Source organism: Python bivittatus, unplaced genomic scaffold, assembly GCF_059951505.1.
Source record: "Python bivittatus isolate LINGU-HERP-01145 unplaced genomic scaffold, Pbiv_v1 ctg000020_np1212, whole genome shotgun sequence".
Taxonomy (NCBI): domain Eukaryota; kingdom Metazoa; phylum Chordata; class Lepidosauria; order Squamata; family Pythonidae; genus Python; species Python bivittatus.
The window spans coordinates 656,081-678,241 of NW_028277030.1; the positions used below are offsets into that span (position 1 = coordinate 656,081).

General features: G+C 37.5%; 1 protein-coding gene across 2 annotated transcripts in view; it reads left to right on the forward strand.

The window, feature by feature from the left end:
* Nucleotides 1-22,161, forward strand: part of AGAP1 (ArfGAP with GTPase domain, ankyrin repeat and PH domain 1) — a 428,513-nt gene that overhangs the window by 302,597 nt on the left and 103,755 nt on the right. For both annotated transcript variants that reach the window (XM_088132847.1, XM_088132845.1), the window contains exon 13: nucleotides 3,285-3,446. In XM_088132847.1, the coding sequence (XP_087988973.1) occupies nucleotides 3,285-3,446 (162 nt within the window). The remainder of the gene's footprint in view (nucleotides 1-3,284; nucleotides 3,447-22,161) is intronic.

The following is a 22,161-nucleotide window of genomic DNA, read 5'->3' on the forward strand; positions in this document are numbered from 1 at the left end:
GAGGGGCAGAAGAATAGAGGGAAAAAATGAAGGTATAAGTTTTCATAGGAGAGATTCTATGTGCATATGTGTGTATGTGTTTGTGTAGGAGCACCAGTGGTACTCAAGCTCTGTTGGCTAAGCAGGGCTGGTCTGAAAGGCAGGACAACCCTTCTTCTTGGGCAGTTGTTTCACGACCGAACCTGCCTATTAGCTCCATGTTTAGAATGCCACCCATGAGACTCTGGAGGATAAAAAGAAATTAGAATTAGTACCAGATATAACAGCCATGGGCTTTTCAACTCTTTCTCTCGCTGCTTTGTGTTAATTAGATTGCTGCCATGTTTTAACTAAAATATCCTTCCTTCTTCTTGATTTTATAGATAATATTTTTATTACAGCTTTTTTTAGAGGAAATTTATGCCTCAAAAGATAAGTTCCCTTATATGGTCAGAAGAATGAGGATCAAATCCTTGATAGTTACAAAGCTAACATACAGCCCATTATCTTTTTATTTTCATGCCTGAATCTTTTCATTGTACAGATAAGTCCTCGCTTAATGACTGCCCTGTTCAGCAACCACTTGAAGTTATGATGGCACTGAAAAAGTAACTTTATGACCAGTCCTTGCATTTACAACCGTCACAGAGTCCCCGAGTCACGTGATCACCATTTGCAGACTCAATGGAGAAGCTGGCAGTAAAATTGCAAGTCATGGTCACGTGATATCTTGCTTAAGAACTGCAGCAGAAAGAGGTTGTAAGCCTATTGCGGTCACGTGTTGTCTTGCTTAACAACTGCATCACTTAGCGACAGAGTCCCAATTGTGGTTGTTAAGCAAGGACTACCTGTATAATTATTGTCCTCATGTTTTTATGCAGCAGTATATCCCAGTGCATGCAAATATCAATCACTTCTTCCCATAGTGCTTTCCACACCAGCTTGAATATAGCTGGCACAATTCAGGAGTATGTTACCAAACCACCAATAAAATAGATTTAGTTTGCATGATGCAGTTATACATGTCAGGTCAGTTATGACTATTGTTTAAGAACTGTTCCTTGATATAGAAGTAATACAGGTAGTTCTCACTTAACGATGGTAACTGGGACCTAAATTTCTATTGTTAAACAACGCGGTTGTAAAGCATGACAGCACTGACCATGCTGGTTGGTGATAGAAATTCTAGCACTTCCATTGCCATCATTAAGCAAATCACCACAGGTCATTAAGCAAGGACGTCACATGATTGCCATTTGTGACCTCCTGCCACCTTCCCTATTGACTTTGCTTGTAGGAAGCCAGCAAAGAAGGTCACAAATGGCAGTCACGTGACCTCAGGGACACTGCGACTGATGGAAGTACAAGGACCAGTCATAACTACCACTCATTCAGAACCATCATAAGTTCAGATGGTCACTGAACAAGTGATCATTTAGCGAGGACCACCTATAAAACTGAAAAGCTGAGCTTCTTGAGAAAAGGAATGGCAAACCGAGGAGCCATGGTATCAAGGTGGAAAACACCAGTGCTTGGTAGAGCATGCCCTACCTGTGGCCCATCTGCACTGGTGTAGTTGCATTAGAAAACATGCATTAGAATCTCTCTCTCTCTCCCCCTCCTCCCTCCCCTTCCCCCTCCCCCTCCCTCTCCCCCTCTCCTTCCAGGCAGAGACATGTCTAGAGTGATCAAATTATCTGGATGTAAACGAGTGCAGGCAATACCATGTAATAGGAGTTTGCTGCCTTGATTCAATGTTGTAAAAATCTTTGCCTTGGGTAGTTTGGATCCCAACTGTCAGAAAGAGGCATACAAGTTGGTTGGGGAAGCAAAGATCCTGAGAAGACAGTGAATACAAATCACTGAAAAATTCTGCACATACAATAGAATAAATATGCATACAATATTAATATTGTAAAAATATTTAGAATTAAATCCTTAAAATTTATCTGGTTCTTACCTAATTTGTTGGCAGTGTGTATTCCAGGAGGTGAGGGGGCTGAGGCCAAACATTTTTTTTTTGTTAGGGCCCCGATAATCTCGTCCTTTAAACTAGACGACTCCCTCAGTAGAGACCTTCTAGAACATAGTGAAAACTGAACTTTGGGGAATTATTTGCTATCATTTGATTGGTTTACTATTTTATATTATTATTTATACTAGTATTTATTGATAAATGATATTTTGTTGACTGCTATATATTAAGATTTTTTTGTACCTTGGATATTTTATGTATTCTATTGTCGTCTTGCGAGTCAACGAGCCTGGTAACAGTCAGTCCATACAAATTAAATAAATAATAACAATATATATATGTATACATATGGCCCATGTGCTTCTTAACAATTAGAGATTCTTTTTATTAGAAATTGTTTCAGTTATTGGTTACAATTCATTTTTGTAATTGTGTGCCCAAATCTTTATGGGTTTGAAGTAACACTGCTGATAAATTCTGAACAAATGAGAGAGGGATTCACAGAATAACATCCACTGTTTTGGAGTTATCAGATGCCTCTGGCAATTCCTGTTTTTGACAGCTGTTATAGATACCTTTGTTGTGTTGCTGTGACTTCCTGGGTCCAGGGCAGGCCAGTATTAGCACTAGGAGAGTATCAACACCAATGTTACCATTGAACATAGCAATTAAGAAAGTTACAGTAAAGTATTTAGATACATTTATCTATTGATTAAAACATATGTTTTTGCAATGTCCTAAAGTTGTTATGTTCTTGGAAGAAGTGATTACATACATTAATTTTACTCTGAGGCAAAGTTTAATATGTTCAGATCTCCACATTCTGTTGAACCACATGCCTGTTACATAGGAACTGACAGACGAACAATAGAAATCAATTCTGCATGCCATTGTTGTTGCTAAGAGATTAGTCTTCAACACTGGAAAGATAAATGTATGGCCCAGTTATTCAGTGGATTGAAGACTTGATGATAACTTAAAATTTAGGAGTGAGTTGCCTACAGAAGTAGATTATGTATGGACAATTACAGTGAAATATGGTCATCCTTTATTGAAACTCTTCTGAAAAACTTGCATATACATATAGCAGAAACATATACACACATATGTGGATTGTTGAATTCCTTTTTTCCCCTCTTTTTTTTTCTTTCATTGTTGTTTTATTTTCTTCTTCTATTTTATTAAAGGCATGAATAATTTTTTTAAAAAAATAAGCATTTAACTCTTCGTAATTTATCTTCATTAAACATAGCACTTGCTCCTTACTATTAGGCAGGCGAATATATCCCATACTTCATGTTTTCTGTTGTTTTCTTGTCTCAAATTACAGATACTGGTTTGGGAGATTCTGTGTGTTCCAGTCCAAGTATATCTAGTAACACAAGTCCTAAACTGGACCCGCCTCCTTCCCCTCATGCAAACAGGAAAAAGCATCGTAGGAAGAAAAGCACTAGCAATGTTAAAGCTGATGGTATCTCCGGAACTGCTGAAGGTATCCATTTTACATTATCTTATGAACCAAACTCTTTATACTGATATGTCTTAAATGTTGGAAGAGTTTTTATCCAGATTTGAATTTGGCTAGATTTTTATTATTGTGCTGCTTGCCTGCCATTATGTCCTGGGATAACAACAACAAAATGTCCTCCCTGTATTTTTTTTAAGAAACAAACCAACTTCTAGATGGAACTGGGTGCTTTCATCTGTAATCTGTAAGAATTAAGACTGCTTCCATGTCTATTTTACTCTCATGAATGAAGTGGAAATAAATTACCTGGTGCAACTGATAGAAGGATGGAACTCCATCTTGAATTCTTGTGATTTTGTGCCAAAGATTTTTTTGCTACATCACCTTTTCCTTTACAGTAATTTTCATTTCAGTATGGCTGTGTGAGTTTTGTCACTGGAAATTGACTTTATTTTACAAATTATTCTACAGTTGTTTTCATTAGGATGAGATTGGGAACAGATATTTGGTATAATTGAAAGTGCATTTGATGCAACACACAGATTACAATGAATTAATTTTTAAACTGCATTTGGAAGACACAAATGCCTTTTCAAGACCAGGCAAATGAATTAGTACTGATGCCTATTAGGATGTGAGACTTGAGATTCTTTTATAATGTACAAAGTAATGGTTACAGCATTTTCTACGAGCAAAACGTGCCATGGGCCTGTCAGTCCAAAGGACTGTAACTTTATGCAGCCTCCCCAGCCTCCCTTTTTTGTCTTTATTCAGTGCATTGTCTTTATCAGTTGATTCTATATAGGGGTATAAAAAGTAGCACTCTGCAGTTCTTCATACAGGATTTGGAAGAAGTGGTTTGGAACATGCAGAAACATAGTTACAGCACCTGTTGGTGACTTATGAAAGTAGATCTTATTTTTATTCCTCAGCACTAATGAAATCTATTCTGTAGTTTGGCAGATGATTGTTTGCAGATCAACAGCAGAGAAACCTCCCAGTGCTGGGCAGTTATAGAGCTCAAATCCTGAAGATTTGAGGTCTGTAACTGTCCAGTGCTGGGAGGTTTCCCCTCCTCTTTCAGCGCTGGGCAGTTACGGAGCTCAAATCTTCAGGTGCTCCTTTCACTGCTGAGAGAGGGGAGGGGAAAGAGGATGGAGTAAAAGAGTGACAGCTCTTTCTCTCCATCCTCTTTCTTTCACTCCATCTTCATGGAGCTGAAATCCTTCAGTAGACAGCTCTTTTGCTCCATCCACTTAACAACCTGGGAGATCACCTAACAACTGCAACCGGGAGTGCCCGTATTGCAGTCGTTGAGTGAAGCAGTCATTTGGGTGTCTCGCTTAAATACCGCTTCACTCAATAACCAAGATTCCAGTCCCAATTATGGTCATTAAGTATTGTCATAGGATTTGATTTCTCTTCAATTCTTCTTTATCCCATCACACAGATTCCTTCAAGGTTTTAACAAATCTCTTTTGTAGATCCAATAAGAAAACAATTTCCAGGTCATCCTTTTGGTTTATCATTTGTATTTCCCATTTAATCTTTAATACTGCAGCCAGTTTCTTTTGTATATCCAGTAAAGTGTCCTTTTCCAAACCATTCTCTTGGTCTGTATTTGTAGTTCCACATTCTGTACTTTATCTTATCAGATAAAATTTGTTCCATATCTGTCATTCCTTCATTACCATCTCTTAGACATAGTCTGTCCACAGAAGTAGACATCATTATTGACAGTGTTGATATTGTATTTACTAACTTCTGGCTCCATTCTTCAAATATCTCCTTTAATATTTCCAATGTTATAACATTTTGCATCATTCTGTAAGTCCCAGTATTAATTGACATCAGGCTTGTATTTTTTTTCTTCTGCTTAAAATCTTTAGTCCTCTCTAGTGTGTTTCTAAAATCATCACTTATCTTTTGTTATGACTTGCAATTTCAGGATAACCAAAATAAATCTGTTTCCCATGAGAAGTTGTTTGTTTTTTATAGTTAATTCCAAAATCTTAAGGTAAAAGTCAATATTCCAAATTTATCTGGACCCTTAATCTGTTTATACTTTCTTAGACCAAAATCTTATTTAGCTTTTTACTGTTTATTTCAATTTTTTAAAGTTCTTAAGCTTGTAATTAACTTTTCTTTTGTTCAGAGTTGAAGATAAACTCACCTGATGAAGACTTTTCAAACCTGTCATTCCGAAGGTCTCTAATAGCTTTAGAATAGTTAATAGGCAATTTCCAAAAGTGATTAGAAAGTGAGGTTTGCAAACTTAGTGTCATTTAAAACTCTCTGCTGCGGTTGCAAGCAAGATGGCTGATCCCACTGTCTTCTAGTGCTCAAACCCACGGAAACCTGCTGTCCTTGTAAGGAGCAGCTGTATGGAGCACATGTGGGCAATCTCCTGTCCTCTCCTTATCCAGAGAGTTTCCAAGCAACCAGTTCCTTGGTCTTTGCCGCAGTCATTGGCTCCACTTTTGCAGAGCCATCTTCAGTTTGCCATACCTGCCCCGGAAGCCCTGCTCCTCAGTCTTCTTTAGGCTAGGAGGGAGACGAGAAATCCAGGCTCCACAGTCCCCTCCCCTTTTTTTTTTCTAAATCTACTGGTCAACCAGTAGACTGATTCCCCTAGATGATGCAAAGCCCTAGAACTGACTGTGTCTCCTGGCTTAATGCAAGTAATTTAAATGGATTCACGTGTTGTACTTTCATAGCCTCCCTGGCAGGGAATTATCTCCCCAGTGGCCATTGCTCCCAGAAGCCCTAATTCCTTGCTTCCTCCCCTTATATAATGTTTTGAGGGTAGTTTACAGCTCCTGCATGGATCCCCACAGCTATTTCCTTTTCTCAAACTCCAAACTAAAGTTTAGTAGTGATTATCCAATGGCTGCACAAAGTTGGAAGACCCCTAGATGGCAACTAGAGAAAATTATATGTCAATAGGTCAAACAGTCAACTCATAGTTTCAAGGATTTTTTTTTTTTTAATGTTAGTATGATGGGAAAGAAAGAAAATAATCAGGGCATGGAGTAACCAAAGCACTATGCATTCAAATTGGAAGTTGTTCACATGGCTCATGATGTTGAAATTATCCAACTTCACTCACAATAGAAAGGGCAAAAGGCAAGATCAAGAAATATTCTAAAATTCAAGCTACACAAAGTACTAGTGCCAAATTCAAAGAGATTGAGAAACAAGGTATAGTCTATCAAAGGTCAGTTATTCCAGAAGGTCACTTACAAAGTTGAGGTTCACAGGTGAGAGGTTGTTTCTGATATTGTTCTCCTGCTTGACTGATGTCAGGAAATATTCTAGCACCCAGTTAAGCCTAGATGATGCTAATTATTCTGAATCAGGATGCAAGGCTATTGACTCCTGTTTAAATCATTACTCCCAAGGTGCCTTTCCTTAATGTCAGGTGTTTCTCTGACTTTTTTCTTTTATAACTTTTAGAATCTTTTAGATTCTCAATCCATTGCTGCTCTCATGGGTTTGGGAGATGTGTACTTTCATCAGGCACTTGAGCCACAGGTTTTGGTATAAGTATTGTGCTGAGGACTAATTCTGCAGAATTGGGCTTTGCCAGCTTTTCATCTTGTTTCTGCAACTCAAATGACAACATTTGAGAAGTTCATGACAGAACTCAGACATATATTCCTTCTCCCTCACTTTATCCACTCAGTGTAGGTTATTTTAGATTTTGTTCACAAAGTTATAGCAAAGATTCATGAAGTTGTACTTCCCAACTTGAGGGTCCTCCTGGATTCACAGCTCTTACTTGAGGAGTAGATGGCAGCTGTGGCCAGGAGGGCATTTGCACAGCTACATCTTGTACACAATTTACAGACATTCTTGAATTGGGAGGACCTGCTCATAATCACTCATGATCATCTCTTATTTGGTTTACTCTATCATGCTCTACATAGGATTGCCCTTGAAAAGCATTCAGAAGCTACAGCTGGTACAAAATGACATGTCCTGGGCAGTGATGGTATTTCCCATTATATTCATGTGATCTGCTGCTTCAGGGGCTGGATTGGTTGCCAGTTGGCCTCTGGGTGCAATTCAAGATGCTGATTGTCACCTTTAAGGCTCTGTATGGCCTGGTTATCTGTGGGTCTCTGTTCTCCAATATTCAACTGGCCATCTGATCAGATCAAACAGGGTCAGCTCCAGCCAAAACCTATATATTTAAGAATGCCATCTGGCATGCCCTAGGAAATGGACATTTTTTATATACAGAGATCCAAACTAACCCTTCCCTCCAGGACTTCAGGAGAGCAGTTAAGACCTGGCTTTTTCATCTAGTCGAGGAGGAAGGCAAGCTTTCATTGTTGGGATGTGTTGGAAGACCATGTGACTTTATATGTTTTCCTTTGTCCCTTACAATGTTGGGATTCTTTATTAATGTTCTTGGATAGATTTATTTTTAGGGATTCTTTTTATAATGTTTTTGATTGTTAGCTACTCAGAGCCCTCAGGAATGGGCAGCATACAAATTAAGTAAGTAAATTAATAAAACAGTAATAGATATCCAGGTGACTTAAATTAATGGTGTTAAATATACTGTGGTACTTTATTGCATTTTGACAGGAGGATTCGGCTCTCATTCTCATTTAAAATGCCGATTATAGGGTTGTCTCATGAGTCGTTAGTGTAGTTTCTGTTTATATTATCATTTTTAAGTACATGTCTTAACGTTTAGTGTACCTTTGATTTCTTTGCAGTATACCATATACTGATATTAAACTTTGGGAACAGGAGATTAGAAGTTAATAAAATTTAACATGAATTCACCTTTGATTGGGAAACCTTGAGTCACTTGTCACAAGCTAGCTGTCATAAAAGGATTGCTATTGAAAGACTATTATGTTGACGCTGAAGAGTAGAAGTCAAGGGAGGAGAAATGCATCTGTTGTTTTAACCCACTAAACAAATTGAGATCTTTCTTCTGCTCTTTCAGCTCTTGTTAACTTCAGGTCAGGAGAGGTTGCAAGTTACGCCTTCCCAATTGGAAGGAAGAGTGTCCTGGTACTAAAAAAGAAAATACTGTAGATTCTTAGAAGACCAAATATTAGGATGAATTGATTTGTGTTGCACAGAGGTGCGTTATCAGGAGCCCTTCAGCACAAAATGTTGAATCTGTGGGTAATCACTAAAGGTAGTACGTGCTAGGAATTTGCTGGTATGTTATTAGGAATAATGGAGGGAGGACAGAAGTACATTTGCAAAGATTGGAACAATGATTCTCATGCTATCTTATATAAATATCTTACATGCTTTCATATTATAATATCATCACTGTGAAAAATCATTATAGTATTCTGAATGCAAGCAGCCAATAGAAATCACATAAAATCTGTTTTGCTTGATTGGTTTGTAACCTTTCTAATTAAACAGTTCAAAATTTGGATTTCTAGAAAAACTAGATTTGTTCACATTAGAACAGAATCATTGTAAGGTATCTGAAAAGTGTGTTGCTACTTCTAGGGCTTTAAAAACAGAACCTCTTTTTATTGAGAGAAGAACTTGTCAGTTGGAGAAAAAGCATCTGTGATTTTGACACTAAACTGCAAAAATATTTTTTAAAAACTATTTTGGTATTTATTTCATGTCTCCAGTCATTTTGCCTCATGCAAAATCAGCATATTATTAGTGACTAAGAATTTTTCTTTTAAATAATTTGTTTGTCAGATTGAAATCAATTGCAGTGCTTTATGCCATGTTTGGGATAGCCAGCTTTTATAACAGGGTTCGTTAGCCTGTACTTTCAGTTCTTCTGCCTTTTGCATTATATAATTAGCCTAATATAAGACCTGTGAGCTAAATGCACTATATATAATATATTGAGCCGCCCAGAGTCAGCATATAATTTAATAAATAAATATATTAAGGAAATGAAGTAGATAGCTTCAACTGGCCATTCAGTTCACTACTCTCTCTTCCCTTCTCAGGATAATGAAACTTTTTTGAGAGTAGAAAACTGATTTTTTGCAAGTAGTTTATAGGTATACATATTGTAGCAATAATTTTATCAGATTATTAATTTAATGCACATAATTTAAATCTATTAAATTTTTTATTAATAAAGTAAAATGAGATTGAGATTTTTTTAGCAATTTGTTTTTCCCTTAAAAGTACTTTTTTAGTTGCCACACAGTGATGTGATCATTATCTGTCACCTCATCATCTTGCTGCCTCAGTATGCAGTAAAATAAAATAAAAAAAGGCCTGAGAAGCTTGTGAAGTATGACTTTCTATCCCAAGACTCATTCCCTGTGATTCGTATCGCTTGACAGTAATGATCTTATTACAGTACTCTGGACCTTGAAGAGATTTCATGAGGAGAGTGAAAGGACGTGCCTCCATGTAATCAAGTGGCGCTGAATATTCCACGCGTTTTTGATCACATACTGATTGGGCACAGTTTTAGCCCATCTTCTAGTCAATTATGCATGGCCCCTTGTGCTCTTGTGATAGTCAGAAACATTGATAGCGGTTGTCTCGGTTTTGGCAGCTAGCCAGCAGTTTGAAGTGTCTTACGCATAGTCATTCCAGGATAAGTGCTTTTTAGTTGGAACTGATTACCTTCCTTTAGGTTTTGCTTAATAGCAAAACTGTATTGGAGAGGGCTTCAGGTAAAAAATGGACATATTAGCCATTTAGAGTATCTGAACTCCTAGTCAATTTTTTAGCCTTTCCTTGTTTCTACCTAATTTAAATGTGGTGATATAATGTTTAATAATGTTTAAGATATTTCCATGTTCTGTAAGGTATTTCCATAATAATATTTAAGATATTTCATAAATGTTGATAATTAGAGAATACATTTTAAAGTTTTAGCTAACTTTTATCCAGTAAGTAATAGGATTGAAAAATTATATATATACTGTGAATTGCATTTAGTTTGCAAGGAGAATGGATATGGCTGGCATATGGGCGATGATATAAATTTGACATATAGATAAAATAAATAAATAAATATCAGATTTTCCCTTCCTCTGTATATCCTACCCCTGCTTGAAAGAGTTGGTAAACTATAGAATACTCTAAAGAATCTGAGAATAGGGGAAATTGTTCTGTGTAAGAGATGCTCATTTATGTGGCATTAAATAAAGCTGTAAGTCATGGAGACAAAACTTTTTTCTGGCTGGTATTTACATTTGGAATGTTGAAAGCATGTCATTGGTGTTATCACAAAATGTCTGTCACGTTTGACTGTTCACCTCATGTCTGCACTGATACACATGGCCGTTTATTAGCAGACAAACTAATATAATTGCTCTCCTTCCCCTACAATGCTGTTTGCCCTTGTAACTTACCTTTCTTTTTATTTTGGGGAGCTGGACACTTCCAAACAAATTGGAGTGCAGCCCCCCCATCACTTTTATATTCAAAAATATAAAGATGATACTACTGTGTGGCATTTCTTTTTAGAAAGCCAACTTTCCACATCTCTATATTTATTTAGCTAAATATTTTTATTTAGTTTTTAAAAACTTTAAAAAATAAAGGTAAGACAGAGAGACTGGTGAGTGCTGAGGAAGTGCTTGAAACAGCATGTTGCATTCATTAACTTGGAATATTTGTATAGCAGCCATTCTGTGATAGCCTGCTATGGTCCATGGTTCTTTAGCTTCCTGTCATGTAGCTACCCAGAAACCCAAACAATACTATGTTCTTGTTAGCTGATAAATAGGTAAGTAGAAGCTGAGAGTAGGAAGTTTCCCATAGGAATATTTTTTTCATAGGAGAGGGAGAAGGAGCTGCTGAGCTGGCAAAAATGGTGTCTTAAAATGTGGGTTCTTGTGGAAGAAGAAGAAGGGGGACACCTAGAAGAAGAAATGGAAGTGCAATGACTGGAAAACCATGATGGAGTCTAGACAGCTTTGGCAGTTGAAGCTTGGTGGTTTTAGGAAGAAACAATGATGGCTAGAGGTCTTTAGATGGGCCAGGCAGTTTTGCACTGCTGAAGCTTTGTTGTTGTTCCTGGAATGCCCAGAGCAAGTCATCTGAAGCAGAGGAGGAGCTGCCAAAAGGGCCAAATCTACCCAGTGCAGGAGACATGAGATTGGGAGAAGCCAAGAGACTGCACCAGTGACAGCCTGGCAGAGACAGAATGCTGGCCGATCTAACTAGTCCCTTTCTTATCCCTAAGTAGTTACCTACTTAGGAATAACACAGAGAAGAAGCACACTTTATATTTAGCTGACTTGTTAGTCTCCACACAGAACAGATTTGGCCAGAATCAGAAGCTTCATATACTGTATATAACAAATGATGCTTTATTTTACAATGTTTTGCCAGTTGAAAATAACTCAAGTCTCTGGTTACTTCTGTCTTTTCCCCTGCTGCTTTGCAGGCAGGCAAATGGAGAAAGTAGAAAGAAGACATTTGGCTTACAGTGTTTAGTTGTAAATAACTCCTGCAAAGGAATGCCAGCTAAAAGTGCATGTAGAAACCTCTTTTGCTTTATGTTGTTTGCTGTGTTAATTAAACAAAAAAAAAAAATCACAAGTGGGGTCTGACATGCTGTGTCTTGTATCAAATCCTGTGGACCCACAAAGGCCTATGACACACTCACTTAACTGCTTACAGAAATTAAATTAAATATAAATATAGATAACGCAAACCTGAAAACTTTAACAGTGAACAGTACATTTTAAAATAGTTAAAATAATTACAACAATTGAAACTCAAGGCTGATAAGCTGGAGTTGTTACTGCATCTGAGATCAGGACTCAGAAGAAATATCTATTCTGGATGAGCTGTTTTATTCTGTTTTAATTGTTTTAGCTATTTTAAAATGTACTGTTAAAGTTTTCAGGTTTGCTTTATCTATGTTTATCTACGTTTAAGAGTTTCAGCCTTGAATTTCACGTTTTTTCCATATCTAGTTCCTTGCAGGCTAGAGACATTCGGAGATATCCAATCCCAAGCTCACAAGAAAGAAAAAAAAATATAGATATATCATCCCATGTTTATAAAAACTAGCTAAGACAAGTCCTTGCGGCATCACGCAGGATAACCTGCAGGGGGCTGAGTAGAAGTCTTGCAGTGCCACTTTCTAGTAATAACCAGGAAGATGGGAGCAGAACCACCACAAAGCTTCTCAATAATAATAATAAAACAAAGCTTCTCAATAATAGCAATAGTAGCAAAAATAGTAGAAAATGATTGTTAAGAAAAAATTAAGTGATCTAAAAATAAACGGTGAACTAAAATATAGGTAGAATAAAAGGAGGAGCTTGTTATAAGGATTGTAACCACGTCACCATCTTAAATCCCTCCTGCACCACAATCTCAATATGATATTTTAGACGTGTTCTCCATCAAGAGATTCTTCTGTCTGATTGCTGCTACCATCTTATGATCATATCAGTACCCAGTCATATTCATCCCAGAGTATACTTGCTCAAAGCTCCTGACCTTGTGCTTCATCACTTACAAATGTTCCGTAAAATGGCACTCTATGACTTCAGTATGGACAGGAGGCTTACTATGGCTTAGTAGGCATGGTAGCACAAACTTCAGAAACTTCTGGCCAGATAGTATGTCTGGATGACCAGGTTTGAGAAGACATCCCCAGAGGTTCTGTAGAAACCAATGTGATGCCTCATCCTCCATGGATAAACCAATCTAATCTGCCGATGCCTACACCTATGCCTACTTTCCTTCAGAGAGCTACTTCTTCCTCTTCTACATAATATCTTTCTGTACCATATAAATAAAACAGGTTCACCAATGCTACTGGAGGAAGAGAAAATACATATACCAAGACCACAAATACTTTACCCTAAAATATTTACTTATTTATTTACCCTAAAATATTTATTTATTTAGAAATATTTTGCAAAGTGGAGATAGAAAAAAAGATGAATGCAGCAACATAAAAATACAAAACAGCAAATTAAAAATAAGATATTAATAGAAAGAAACACTTTATCCTAGATCTCATTTAGAACACTGAACAATGCATAGCCATACCCATTGTCCTGCTAAATCCAGCCTACTTATCCATCCATATGTACATAGCTATGGATCACTCTAATAGGTCTAGCTGGATTCTTATTCCAGCCTCATTACCTCAAAACTCATTGCAAAATAAACCCATTTCAAAATGACTTTCCTAAATTTAAAACCATCTCATTACTCTGCCCCATTTCGCAGCACTTTGTCTTGACTCCTATCAAGGTCTTTTAGCCTGAAATAGATAATGAAGAGGTATTATTGTCTCCCTGTGGTGCTAATAGGGGTCAAAGATCAAAATGGCTGTTCCAAATGTTTTGAGCTTAAAAAAAGTATTCATGATCCCAGACTTCACTTTTGACCTTTTCTGAGTTTGAAACTAAATTCTCCAGTATTGTCCCATCTTTGGAACAAAATGTGGCCATTCCTACCAGCATTGTTTTAAGTATTCTGGTTATTCCAAGCAATCTGATTGGTCTAGGAATGGGGAGACCCAGGTTCTAGGCCTCACTTAGGCACTTTGTGCCAGGCACTGTCTCTCAGGCTTGCTTGGAAGATCTTTCTACCAACCCACACTGAACCAGAATGTTCCTTTATGGTCCATAATCTTCAGTGAAGAAGTCTTCATCCTGCAGTGCATTGATTTGGGATGTTGTTGTTGTTGTTGTTGTCATCTGTCCAAATATACAGCCAAGATATTGCAATGGAGTTTGGACTGGACAAATCAGTCACTCTTACAATCAACAGAGGAAAAGTAGTGAAAACTGAAGGAATCAAGATGCCCTATGGAAATAACATCAAGAGTCTGGATGAAGAAGATCATTACAGATACCTGGGCATCCTTCAGGCTGACAACATCAAGCATACTCAAGTCAAGAAGATTAGTAGTGAATACATCAGAAGAATGAAGAAGATCTCAAAGTCCAGACTCAGTGGAGGAAATACCATCAAGGCGATTAACAGCTGGGCAATTCCAGTCATTAGATATACAGCTGGAATAGTGGACTGGACTCAAGCTGAACTAAAAGCTCTGGATAGGAAGACCAGAAAAATAATGACAATGAATCATGCCCTTCATCCACGCAGCGATGTTGACAGACTCTACTTACCAAGGAGCATAGGTGGGTGTGGAATGTTGCGAGGACGCCAGACAGTTGAAGAAGAAAAAAGGGCACTGGAAGAAGAAGGACAGTGAAGATGTACTGAAGCTAGTACACCATGAAGGCTTACTGAATACCAGAGAGACCAAACTGGCCTATAAGAAAGACCAAATGAAGAACAGAAAAGAGACATGGCAAGGCAAAGTATTACATGGCCAGTACACAAAAAAACTAGCAGGCAAAGCAGATAACAAGAAGACCTGGCAATGGCTAAGAGCAGGAAAGTTGAAGAAAGAGACAGAGGGGCTGCACAAGACCACGCCTTAAGAACAAATGTATACAAAGCCAGAATCGAGAAGACAGCAACACACAGCAAGTCCGCCTCTGCAAAGAAGCTGGAGAAACAGTGGACCACCTAGTGAGCTGCTGCAGGAAGATTGACTACAAACAACAGCATGACAAAATAGCAACAATGGTACATTGGAATATCTGCAAGAAATACCATTTGCCTGCAAGCAAAAACTGGTGGGGCCACAAAACAAAGTAATAGAAAATGAAGAAACTAAAGTGCTCTGGGACTTTAGAATTCAAACAGACAAGCACCTGCCACACAACACCCCAGACTTAACAATTGTTGATAAGAAAGACAAAAAAGTCGGGATAGTGGACATTGCAATACCTGGAGACAGCAGAATAGAAGAGAAAGAACTGGAGAAAATCCCAAAGTATAAAGACCTGCAAATAGAAGTAGAACGACTATGACGAAAGAAAGCAAAGGTAGTACCAATAGTTATAGGCGCCTTAGGTGCAATCCCAAAACATCTGAAGCACCACTTGAAGACCATCAGCATTGACAAAATCACCATCAGTCAATTGCAAAAGGCAGCTTTACTTGGAACAGCTTATATCCTGTGACGATACCTTTAATATTATTAAACAACATCTGCGAATCCCAGGTCCTTGGGAAGGACTCGATAGGTGGATAAAAATGCCAAATCCAATCTAAACATCTGGCTGACTGTGCAACCAACAATATGTTTTATATATATTCCAGCCTAATCTTTGTCCACTGTGTCAAACCAATACAGAATGCATTAATTTTCAGGAAGAAACTGAGAAAAAGAGAAGACTAGGGCTCTTTGATAAAAGAAACTTTGTTAAATAAATCTTACTTTCTGAATCTGAAGTCAAAAGATTTCTAAATACTGGGGTTACCTGTACTGAGACAAACTTGTTTATATATGTTAGTTCATTTCTCATTTCCTGTATTTATAAAATAATTACTTTTGCATCTTGATCATTTGAAGTATCGTTTAAAATATCAGGAAATATGTCATAATGTTTCCTTTTTTTCAGTTTTTTAGCAGACAAATGAAGGCTAGTGGTTGTGGTTGTTGTTACTTTCCCCTTTTTCTTCACCTCTGAAAATAGGAAGCTACACTGATTTCTTCTTTAAGATTTTATAATGTTTCAAATGAATATACAATCTTCCTTCATCCTGATAGAAATGAGGTTTGTGGCAGATAAAGGAAAAATGTTGCAATATAACATAAGAAGAATCTTGACAAATCCATACATTGCTGCAGTTCTGATTTTGCCATTAAGGAAATCTATAAACTATACTGAACTTTGTAAAATCATTAATGCCCAGTAGAATTAATGATTTAATTTCTGTACTATAAGGAACATGGCTGTAGCAAAATGCAGCAAGCTGCAACATAGTTTTTATGCTATTTTTTTCTTTTTCTTTCCACATTCTCCCTCCTTCCATCAGAAAATCCATTGTGTAAATTGATCTAGGGATCAGCCTTGATAAAATACCAGTATTCAATCCCTCACAACATCATTGCTATATTGTTAGCTGTTTATTTGAATGCTCTGGCAGAAGCTGCCACATGTGAGTTGGAAGTTCAGGGAGATTAACTGGTTCCTGTCTAATCATTCGTCATACAAATAACAGTGCCAGTAGAGTGAAATACTATAAATCATTTTTTCCCCAGAATTGAAACCTTTTATCAGTTGTGTCAGCTTCATTATTCAATAAGCGATTAGTAACAGCCATTGTCATTTAGCCATTTAGTAGTTAGCAACTCACATCTTTTGATAGCAAGGAGATGGTTTGACACTGCCTTCTGATATAAAGAGAAATTTTAATATCCATTTGTCCTGATGAAGAGCGGTTGAACTAACTAGTCAGTTACTTAACTTGCTTGTTCAGTGTTTAAGACAATAAACCCTAAATTAAGATTTCTGTAATGCAAAGTTCACCATCTGGAAGATTTGACATTTGACAATATATTTTTAAAGAAACAGATCTTATCACCTAATTCTTCTTTTAATTTTTCTGCTCCTAGGACAAACTCATAGAAAAAGTTAGTCAGATGATGTTTGGTAGTTTTTGCCATCTCTAGAGTATTAAATATAGTTACTGTAATTATGGAAGGCTGTCCTTCTTTCTTCTTCTTAAACATTCAGAAAATAATAAACCTCAAGGTAGCTTTGTTCTGTCTTTTACACATTCATACTTACCATTTGTGTCATTTTTATAGATGCATTATATATCTATAAAATATATAAAATGTATAGATGCTGTTTTGGCTTAAGTGAAAGTATATTTGAAAATGTATTTGAATTAGTTTTCCCCATGTGATACTGGTTTTGAATTAGAGTAGAAAACTATAAAAATGTGCACTGATTTAGCTAATAATACATCTTAAATGTAGCAATAGAGTTGGAGATTATGTATTTATTTATTTATCCAATTTATATAGCTGCCCATCTCAACAAGTGGCTTTGAGTGGCAAACAGAATTAAAATAAAATAAAAACAATTACAAGCAATACAAAAATTAAAATAAAAATCAGCCGAGAAAGATTGAATGTGAATCACTAAATCACTAATACAGCCAAGAAGCTGGTCTCTGCATACATTCAGGGCACCAGGCCTAGGCCTGTATGTATGTATGAGAATGATTGCTATAGTGTCACATTTAAATGGGTGTTCCATCAACATTCTGGCAATAGAGAATCATCTGCCCAAAGGGGTCCTTATTAAATAGCAACATTTACTAAAGGAATTGTAATTTATTGCAATATTTGAAATATTCTCAATGGTCCAGTGAAGGATCTAAGTAAAATCGCTTTTCAAACTTGTAATGACTATATTATACCAAGGTAACAAAAAAAAAAAGCATTGACAGGCCTTATAACTCACATAGTCTAATACTGAGATACATACTTGAAAGCAAGACCATTATTGTTAATTAAAATGAAGTTGACTCCAACATGACATAAGATTTCTAAGGACCTCAGCATGCCATATTTGAGATCAGAATTACTCTTCTAATTCCAGTCTTAAAAGAGAACATACACAAATTAGCTGTGAATACATCCTAAGTGGCATTACAAGCTATGCTTCTTTATATCTTCACAGGTTTCATATAATTTTACAAATGTGGCAAGATACTAAGATGATAGGTCAGATGAAAAAGAAACATTTTGTCTTGCTGTCCCTGCCAATCTTTCTTTGTTTATGTTACTGCATCTTTCTCCAGGGCCACATATACAGTACATCATATCCTACATTCTTATTCCTAGTCAGTTATTTAAATGTAGTCACAACAGCATAATCCACACAAAATCAGTAAACTCATGCAAGAGCCAAATTTTACAGAACTATTTAAAAAAAAATCTGTAAAAGAGGAAAGTGAAGATTTGAGGGCCAAGGGAATCCTTATTTTTTGGGTGCAGAACCCAATAATCACTGTTACTATAAATCTTCAGAAAAAGAGAGCACTGTTTTGCAGTATTTATAACCTACTCCAATCCTGATGGACTTTGGGCAGGGTACAAAAAATAAAAACAAAAATAAAAAATGTAAGCAATTAAAATAGTACTGTATCAAAAATCATCCATAAACATTCTAAGCACCTTTAATACTAAAATAATTTAAGGGCAAAATATGTGCTGTAACAGAATTGCTTTGACTTGCTTATGAAATACCAGCAGGTTCAGGGCCAACTGTGTTTCGGGGGTGGTGGTAATGGAGGGTATACCACTGAGAAAGCCTGTCCATGCCTCATTTGCTGTTTGACAAGGAGGACCTGCATCAGCCCCTCTCTTGATGACCAGACCAGAAGGCAGATTCAATTCTGGCAAGTTGTTGCCTAATATATCTCAGCACTGCCCTGGAAAGGGCTTAAAAAGTACAACTAGTATTCTGAATTTGGGCAACCAGTGCGGTGATCTCAAAGTAGGTGTTACTGTAGCCAGTTGGGATTGTTTCATTAGGAGCCAGCTGCTGCATTTTGTCCCAGTGGTACCTTCTGAATCATTTACAAAGGCAGTCCCATGTAGTATGTGTTATAGTAGCAGTGATCAGGTCATGAATTACTGTTGCCAGGGCATTGGTACAAGTAGAGTCACAACTGGCATACCAGGTAGAGCTGGTAGAAGACTCCCCAGGCCACAGTTGCTGCCTACTGTGGCAACAGCATAACCCAGTTAAGAGTAACTATTGGAGCTAATGTTAACAGATTGCCCAAATCTAGTGACAAAATATTACATGTCTAGAGAGAACTAATATTCTCTAGATAGCTCAGTTCCTACTAAAAAGTTATTTTTCAGTGACTCCAAGGATGCAAATGAGAGATATTCAGAGAAATTAATAGAGAAATCCAAGATTTTAATTAGATGGAATTGGGCATTGCTGCGTCCATCCAAACCACCAATTCTTCATATTATTTGAGTGAAAATTGAGCTTATTCAGTGGAACATTAAATGCTGGTTGACTTGGGGGAGGAAGAAGAGTAGAAAGGCAAAACCAGTGGAAGGGGATGAAATATAGTAATTAGACGGTTGAAGAGAAGCGTTCCACACTGCAGGATTTTGTTGCTGAATTGTCAGTTCAATTATCAAAGTGCTGTCAGTTATAGCTAAAACAGCAATAACTGCACAAAAAAGATACTATCAGACTCGAGGTGGATTCAGAATTTGCAGAAATATAGAATCTCTGTAGGGGGGAAAATACCCCTAAAGGCAGGAAAGCTAAAAAGAGTCCATTGAGATCTCATCAGTATCCCCCTAAATTCTGTAAGTGTTGAGGAAAAAAATAGAAAAACAAAAATGAGGTTCAATGGAACTGACTGGCTGGACAACAACACAGAGGGAGGAAGATATGTAAATATGAAACAGCTAGAGAGAGCCATTTTTCCCTCTGAAATAGCTTATTTCCTGATTCACAATGAGCAGCTATTGTTAAATGTCCCTAGAGAAAGAAGTGAAAGCAACCATGAGAAACTAATCCAGGATTTTTATGATTGGGCATCAGTATCTTCAGTCTTTCTCCTTCTAATTCTTTCTTCTAAAATGTAGCAAAAAGAGTTCTTCAGTTCTTGAAAAAATTTAAAAGTAGACATCCTATATATAGATTGGAAGGGACTGCAGCAGAAAAGAGTTGATTTCAGCCCATGTAGCTACAGTCAGGACCAGAAATATTGGAACAAGGATAATTGTTTTGGCATTTGGCCTCTGTACACCACCACATTGAAGTTGAAAGGAAACACACCCAGATGGGAGCGAAGTCAGGACTTTCAGCTGTAATTCAAGGGGTTTGACAAAAGACACTAACTATTCAGGAAGTACAGCCAGTGGCATGCACACACACCCATCGTTGGTGGCTCGTAAGTAATGGAACGAGGAATGGAATGGAATGGCTGACAAGCAGCTGCATGGCCAGGTGTGGCCTGTTTCCTGGGTACCCCATGACCAATCAAGCAGATAAAAGGCGTGGAGGTGGTTCTGAGTGTTACACTTGCATTTGGTAGCTGTTTCCTGGAACTGTCAACATGAGGTCCAAAGAGTGGTCCATGCAAGTGAAGGAGGCCATCATTAGCTAAGAAAACAAACCCATCAGAGAGATAGCAAAAACATTGGGAGTGGCCAGTACAACAGTTTGGAACATCCTGAAAAAGAAGGAATTAACTGGCAAGCTTAGTGAATTAACTGGCAAGGCCTGGAAGACCACAGAAGACAACTAAAGTGGATGACTGCAGAATTCTGCCCATGGTGAAGAGGAACCCTTTCACAACATCTAGCCAAGTCAAGAATGCTCTTGAGGAGGTAGGCATGTCATTGTCAACATCTACAGTCAAGAGACGGCTTTATGAATGTAAATATAGAGGCTTTACAACTAGGTGCAAACCACTGGTAACGCTCAAGAACAGAAAGGCCAGTTTAGACTTTGCCAGCAAACACCTAAAAAAGCTTGCCCAGTTCTGGAATAAGATTCTTTGGACTGATGAAACCAAGATTAACTTGCACCAGAATGATGAGAAGAGAAAAATATGGAGAAGGAAAGGAACAGCTCATGATCCAAAGCATACCATATCATCTGTCAAACATGGCGGAGGCAGTGCTGTGGCATGGGCATGTATGGCTGCCAATGGAACCGAGTCACTGGAGTTTATTGATGACCTGACTGCTCATAAAAGCAGCAGGATGAATTCTGAAGTGTATAGGGCTGTACTTTCTGCTCAGATTCAGCCAAATGTTGCCAAACTGATAGGACTTTGCTTCATATTGCAGATGGATAATGACCCAAAACATACAGCAAAAGCTACCGACGAGTTTCTCAAGGCAAAAAAGTGGGATGTTCTTCAATGGCCAAATCAGTCACCTAATTTCAATTCCAGTAGAGCATGCTTTTCACTTACTGAAGACAAGACTGAATGCAGAAAGATCCACAAACAAGCAGCAGCTGAAGGCAGCTGCAGTAAAGGCCTTGCAAAGCATCTTGAGGGAGGAAACTCAGCATCTGGTCATGTCCATGGGTTCCAGACTTCAGGCAGTCATTGACTGCAAAGGATTTTCATCCAGGTATTAAAGGCAATCCTTATGTTTGTAATGATGTTGGTTTGTTCCATTACTTATAAGCCACCAACAATTGGGGGGGGGGTATGCCACCGGCTGTACTTCCTGAATGGTTAGTCCTCCACTTTTGTCAAACCCCTTGAATTACAGCTGAAAGTCCTGACTTCGCTCCCATCTGGGTGTGTTTCCTTTCAACTTCAATGTGTTGGTGTATAGAGGCCAACTGCCAAAACAGTTATCTTTGTTCCAGTATTTCTGGTCCTGACTATATCAGTCAAACTCTGTACTTGAAATAATGTTGCAATCCTATTCAGTGGTATTAGAAAAGACAGAAAATAAAACCTAGGTAGGATTTTGACCAATGGAGAAAAGAGGTTTTGGGCTACAGTTTAGCCACCTGTAAAATAAATTAAATTTTAAACATGTTTAAATTTGTTTTAATGGCCACCAATTTGGATAGGTTCAAAGGAGATGGGTTAACATTCATGGAGGATAGGTCTATTGACAACTAGTAGTTGTTAGTGTTGCATTATTCTTAGTATCAGAGGCAGTGTTTCCAAAAACCAGATTGATCCCTTAGTAGGAAAATGCTATAAATATGTTGTTTGGTTCCTATGCATTCTGGGAACAGAATGCTGGAGATGATGATGATGATTTATAATCCATTATTGGTATAGCAATCTATTTTTTTAATAGACCCTTTACTTAGGGATAGTGAATAATGGTGATTGCTATTTTATTTTATTTTATTTATATGGCCACCAATCACAACATCATGATGCTGGGCAGCTAACAACA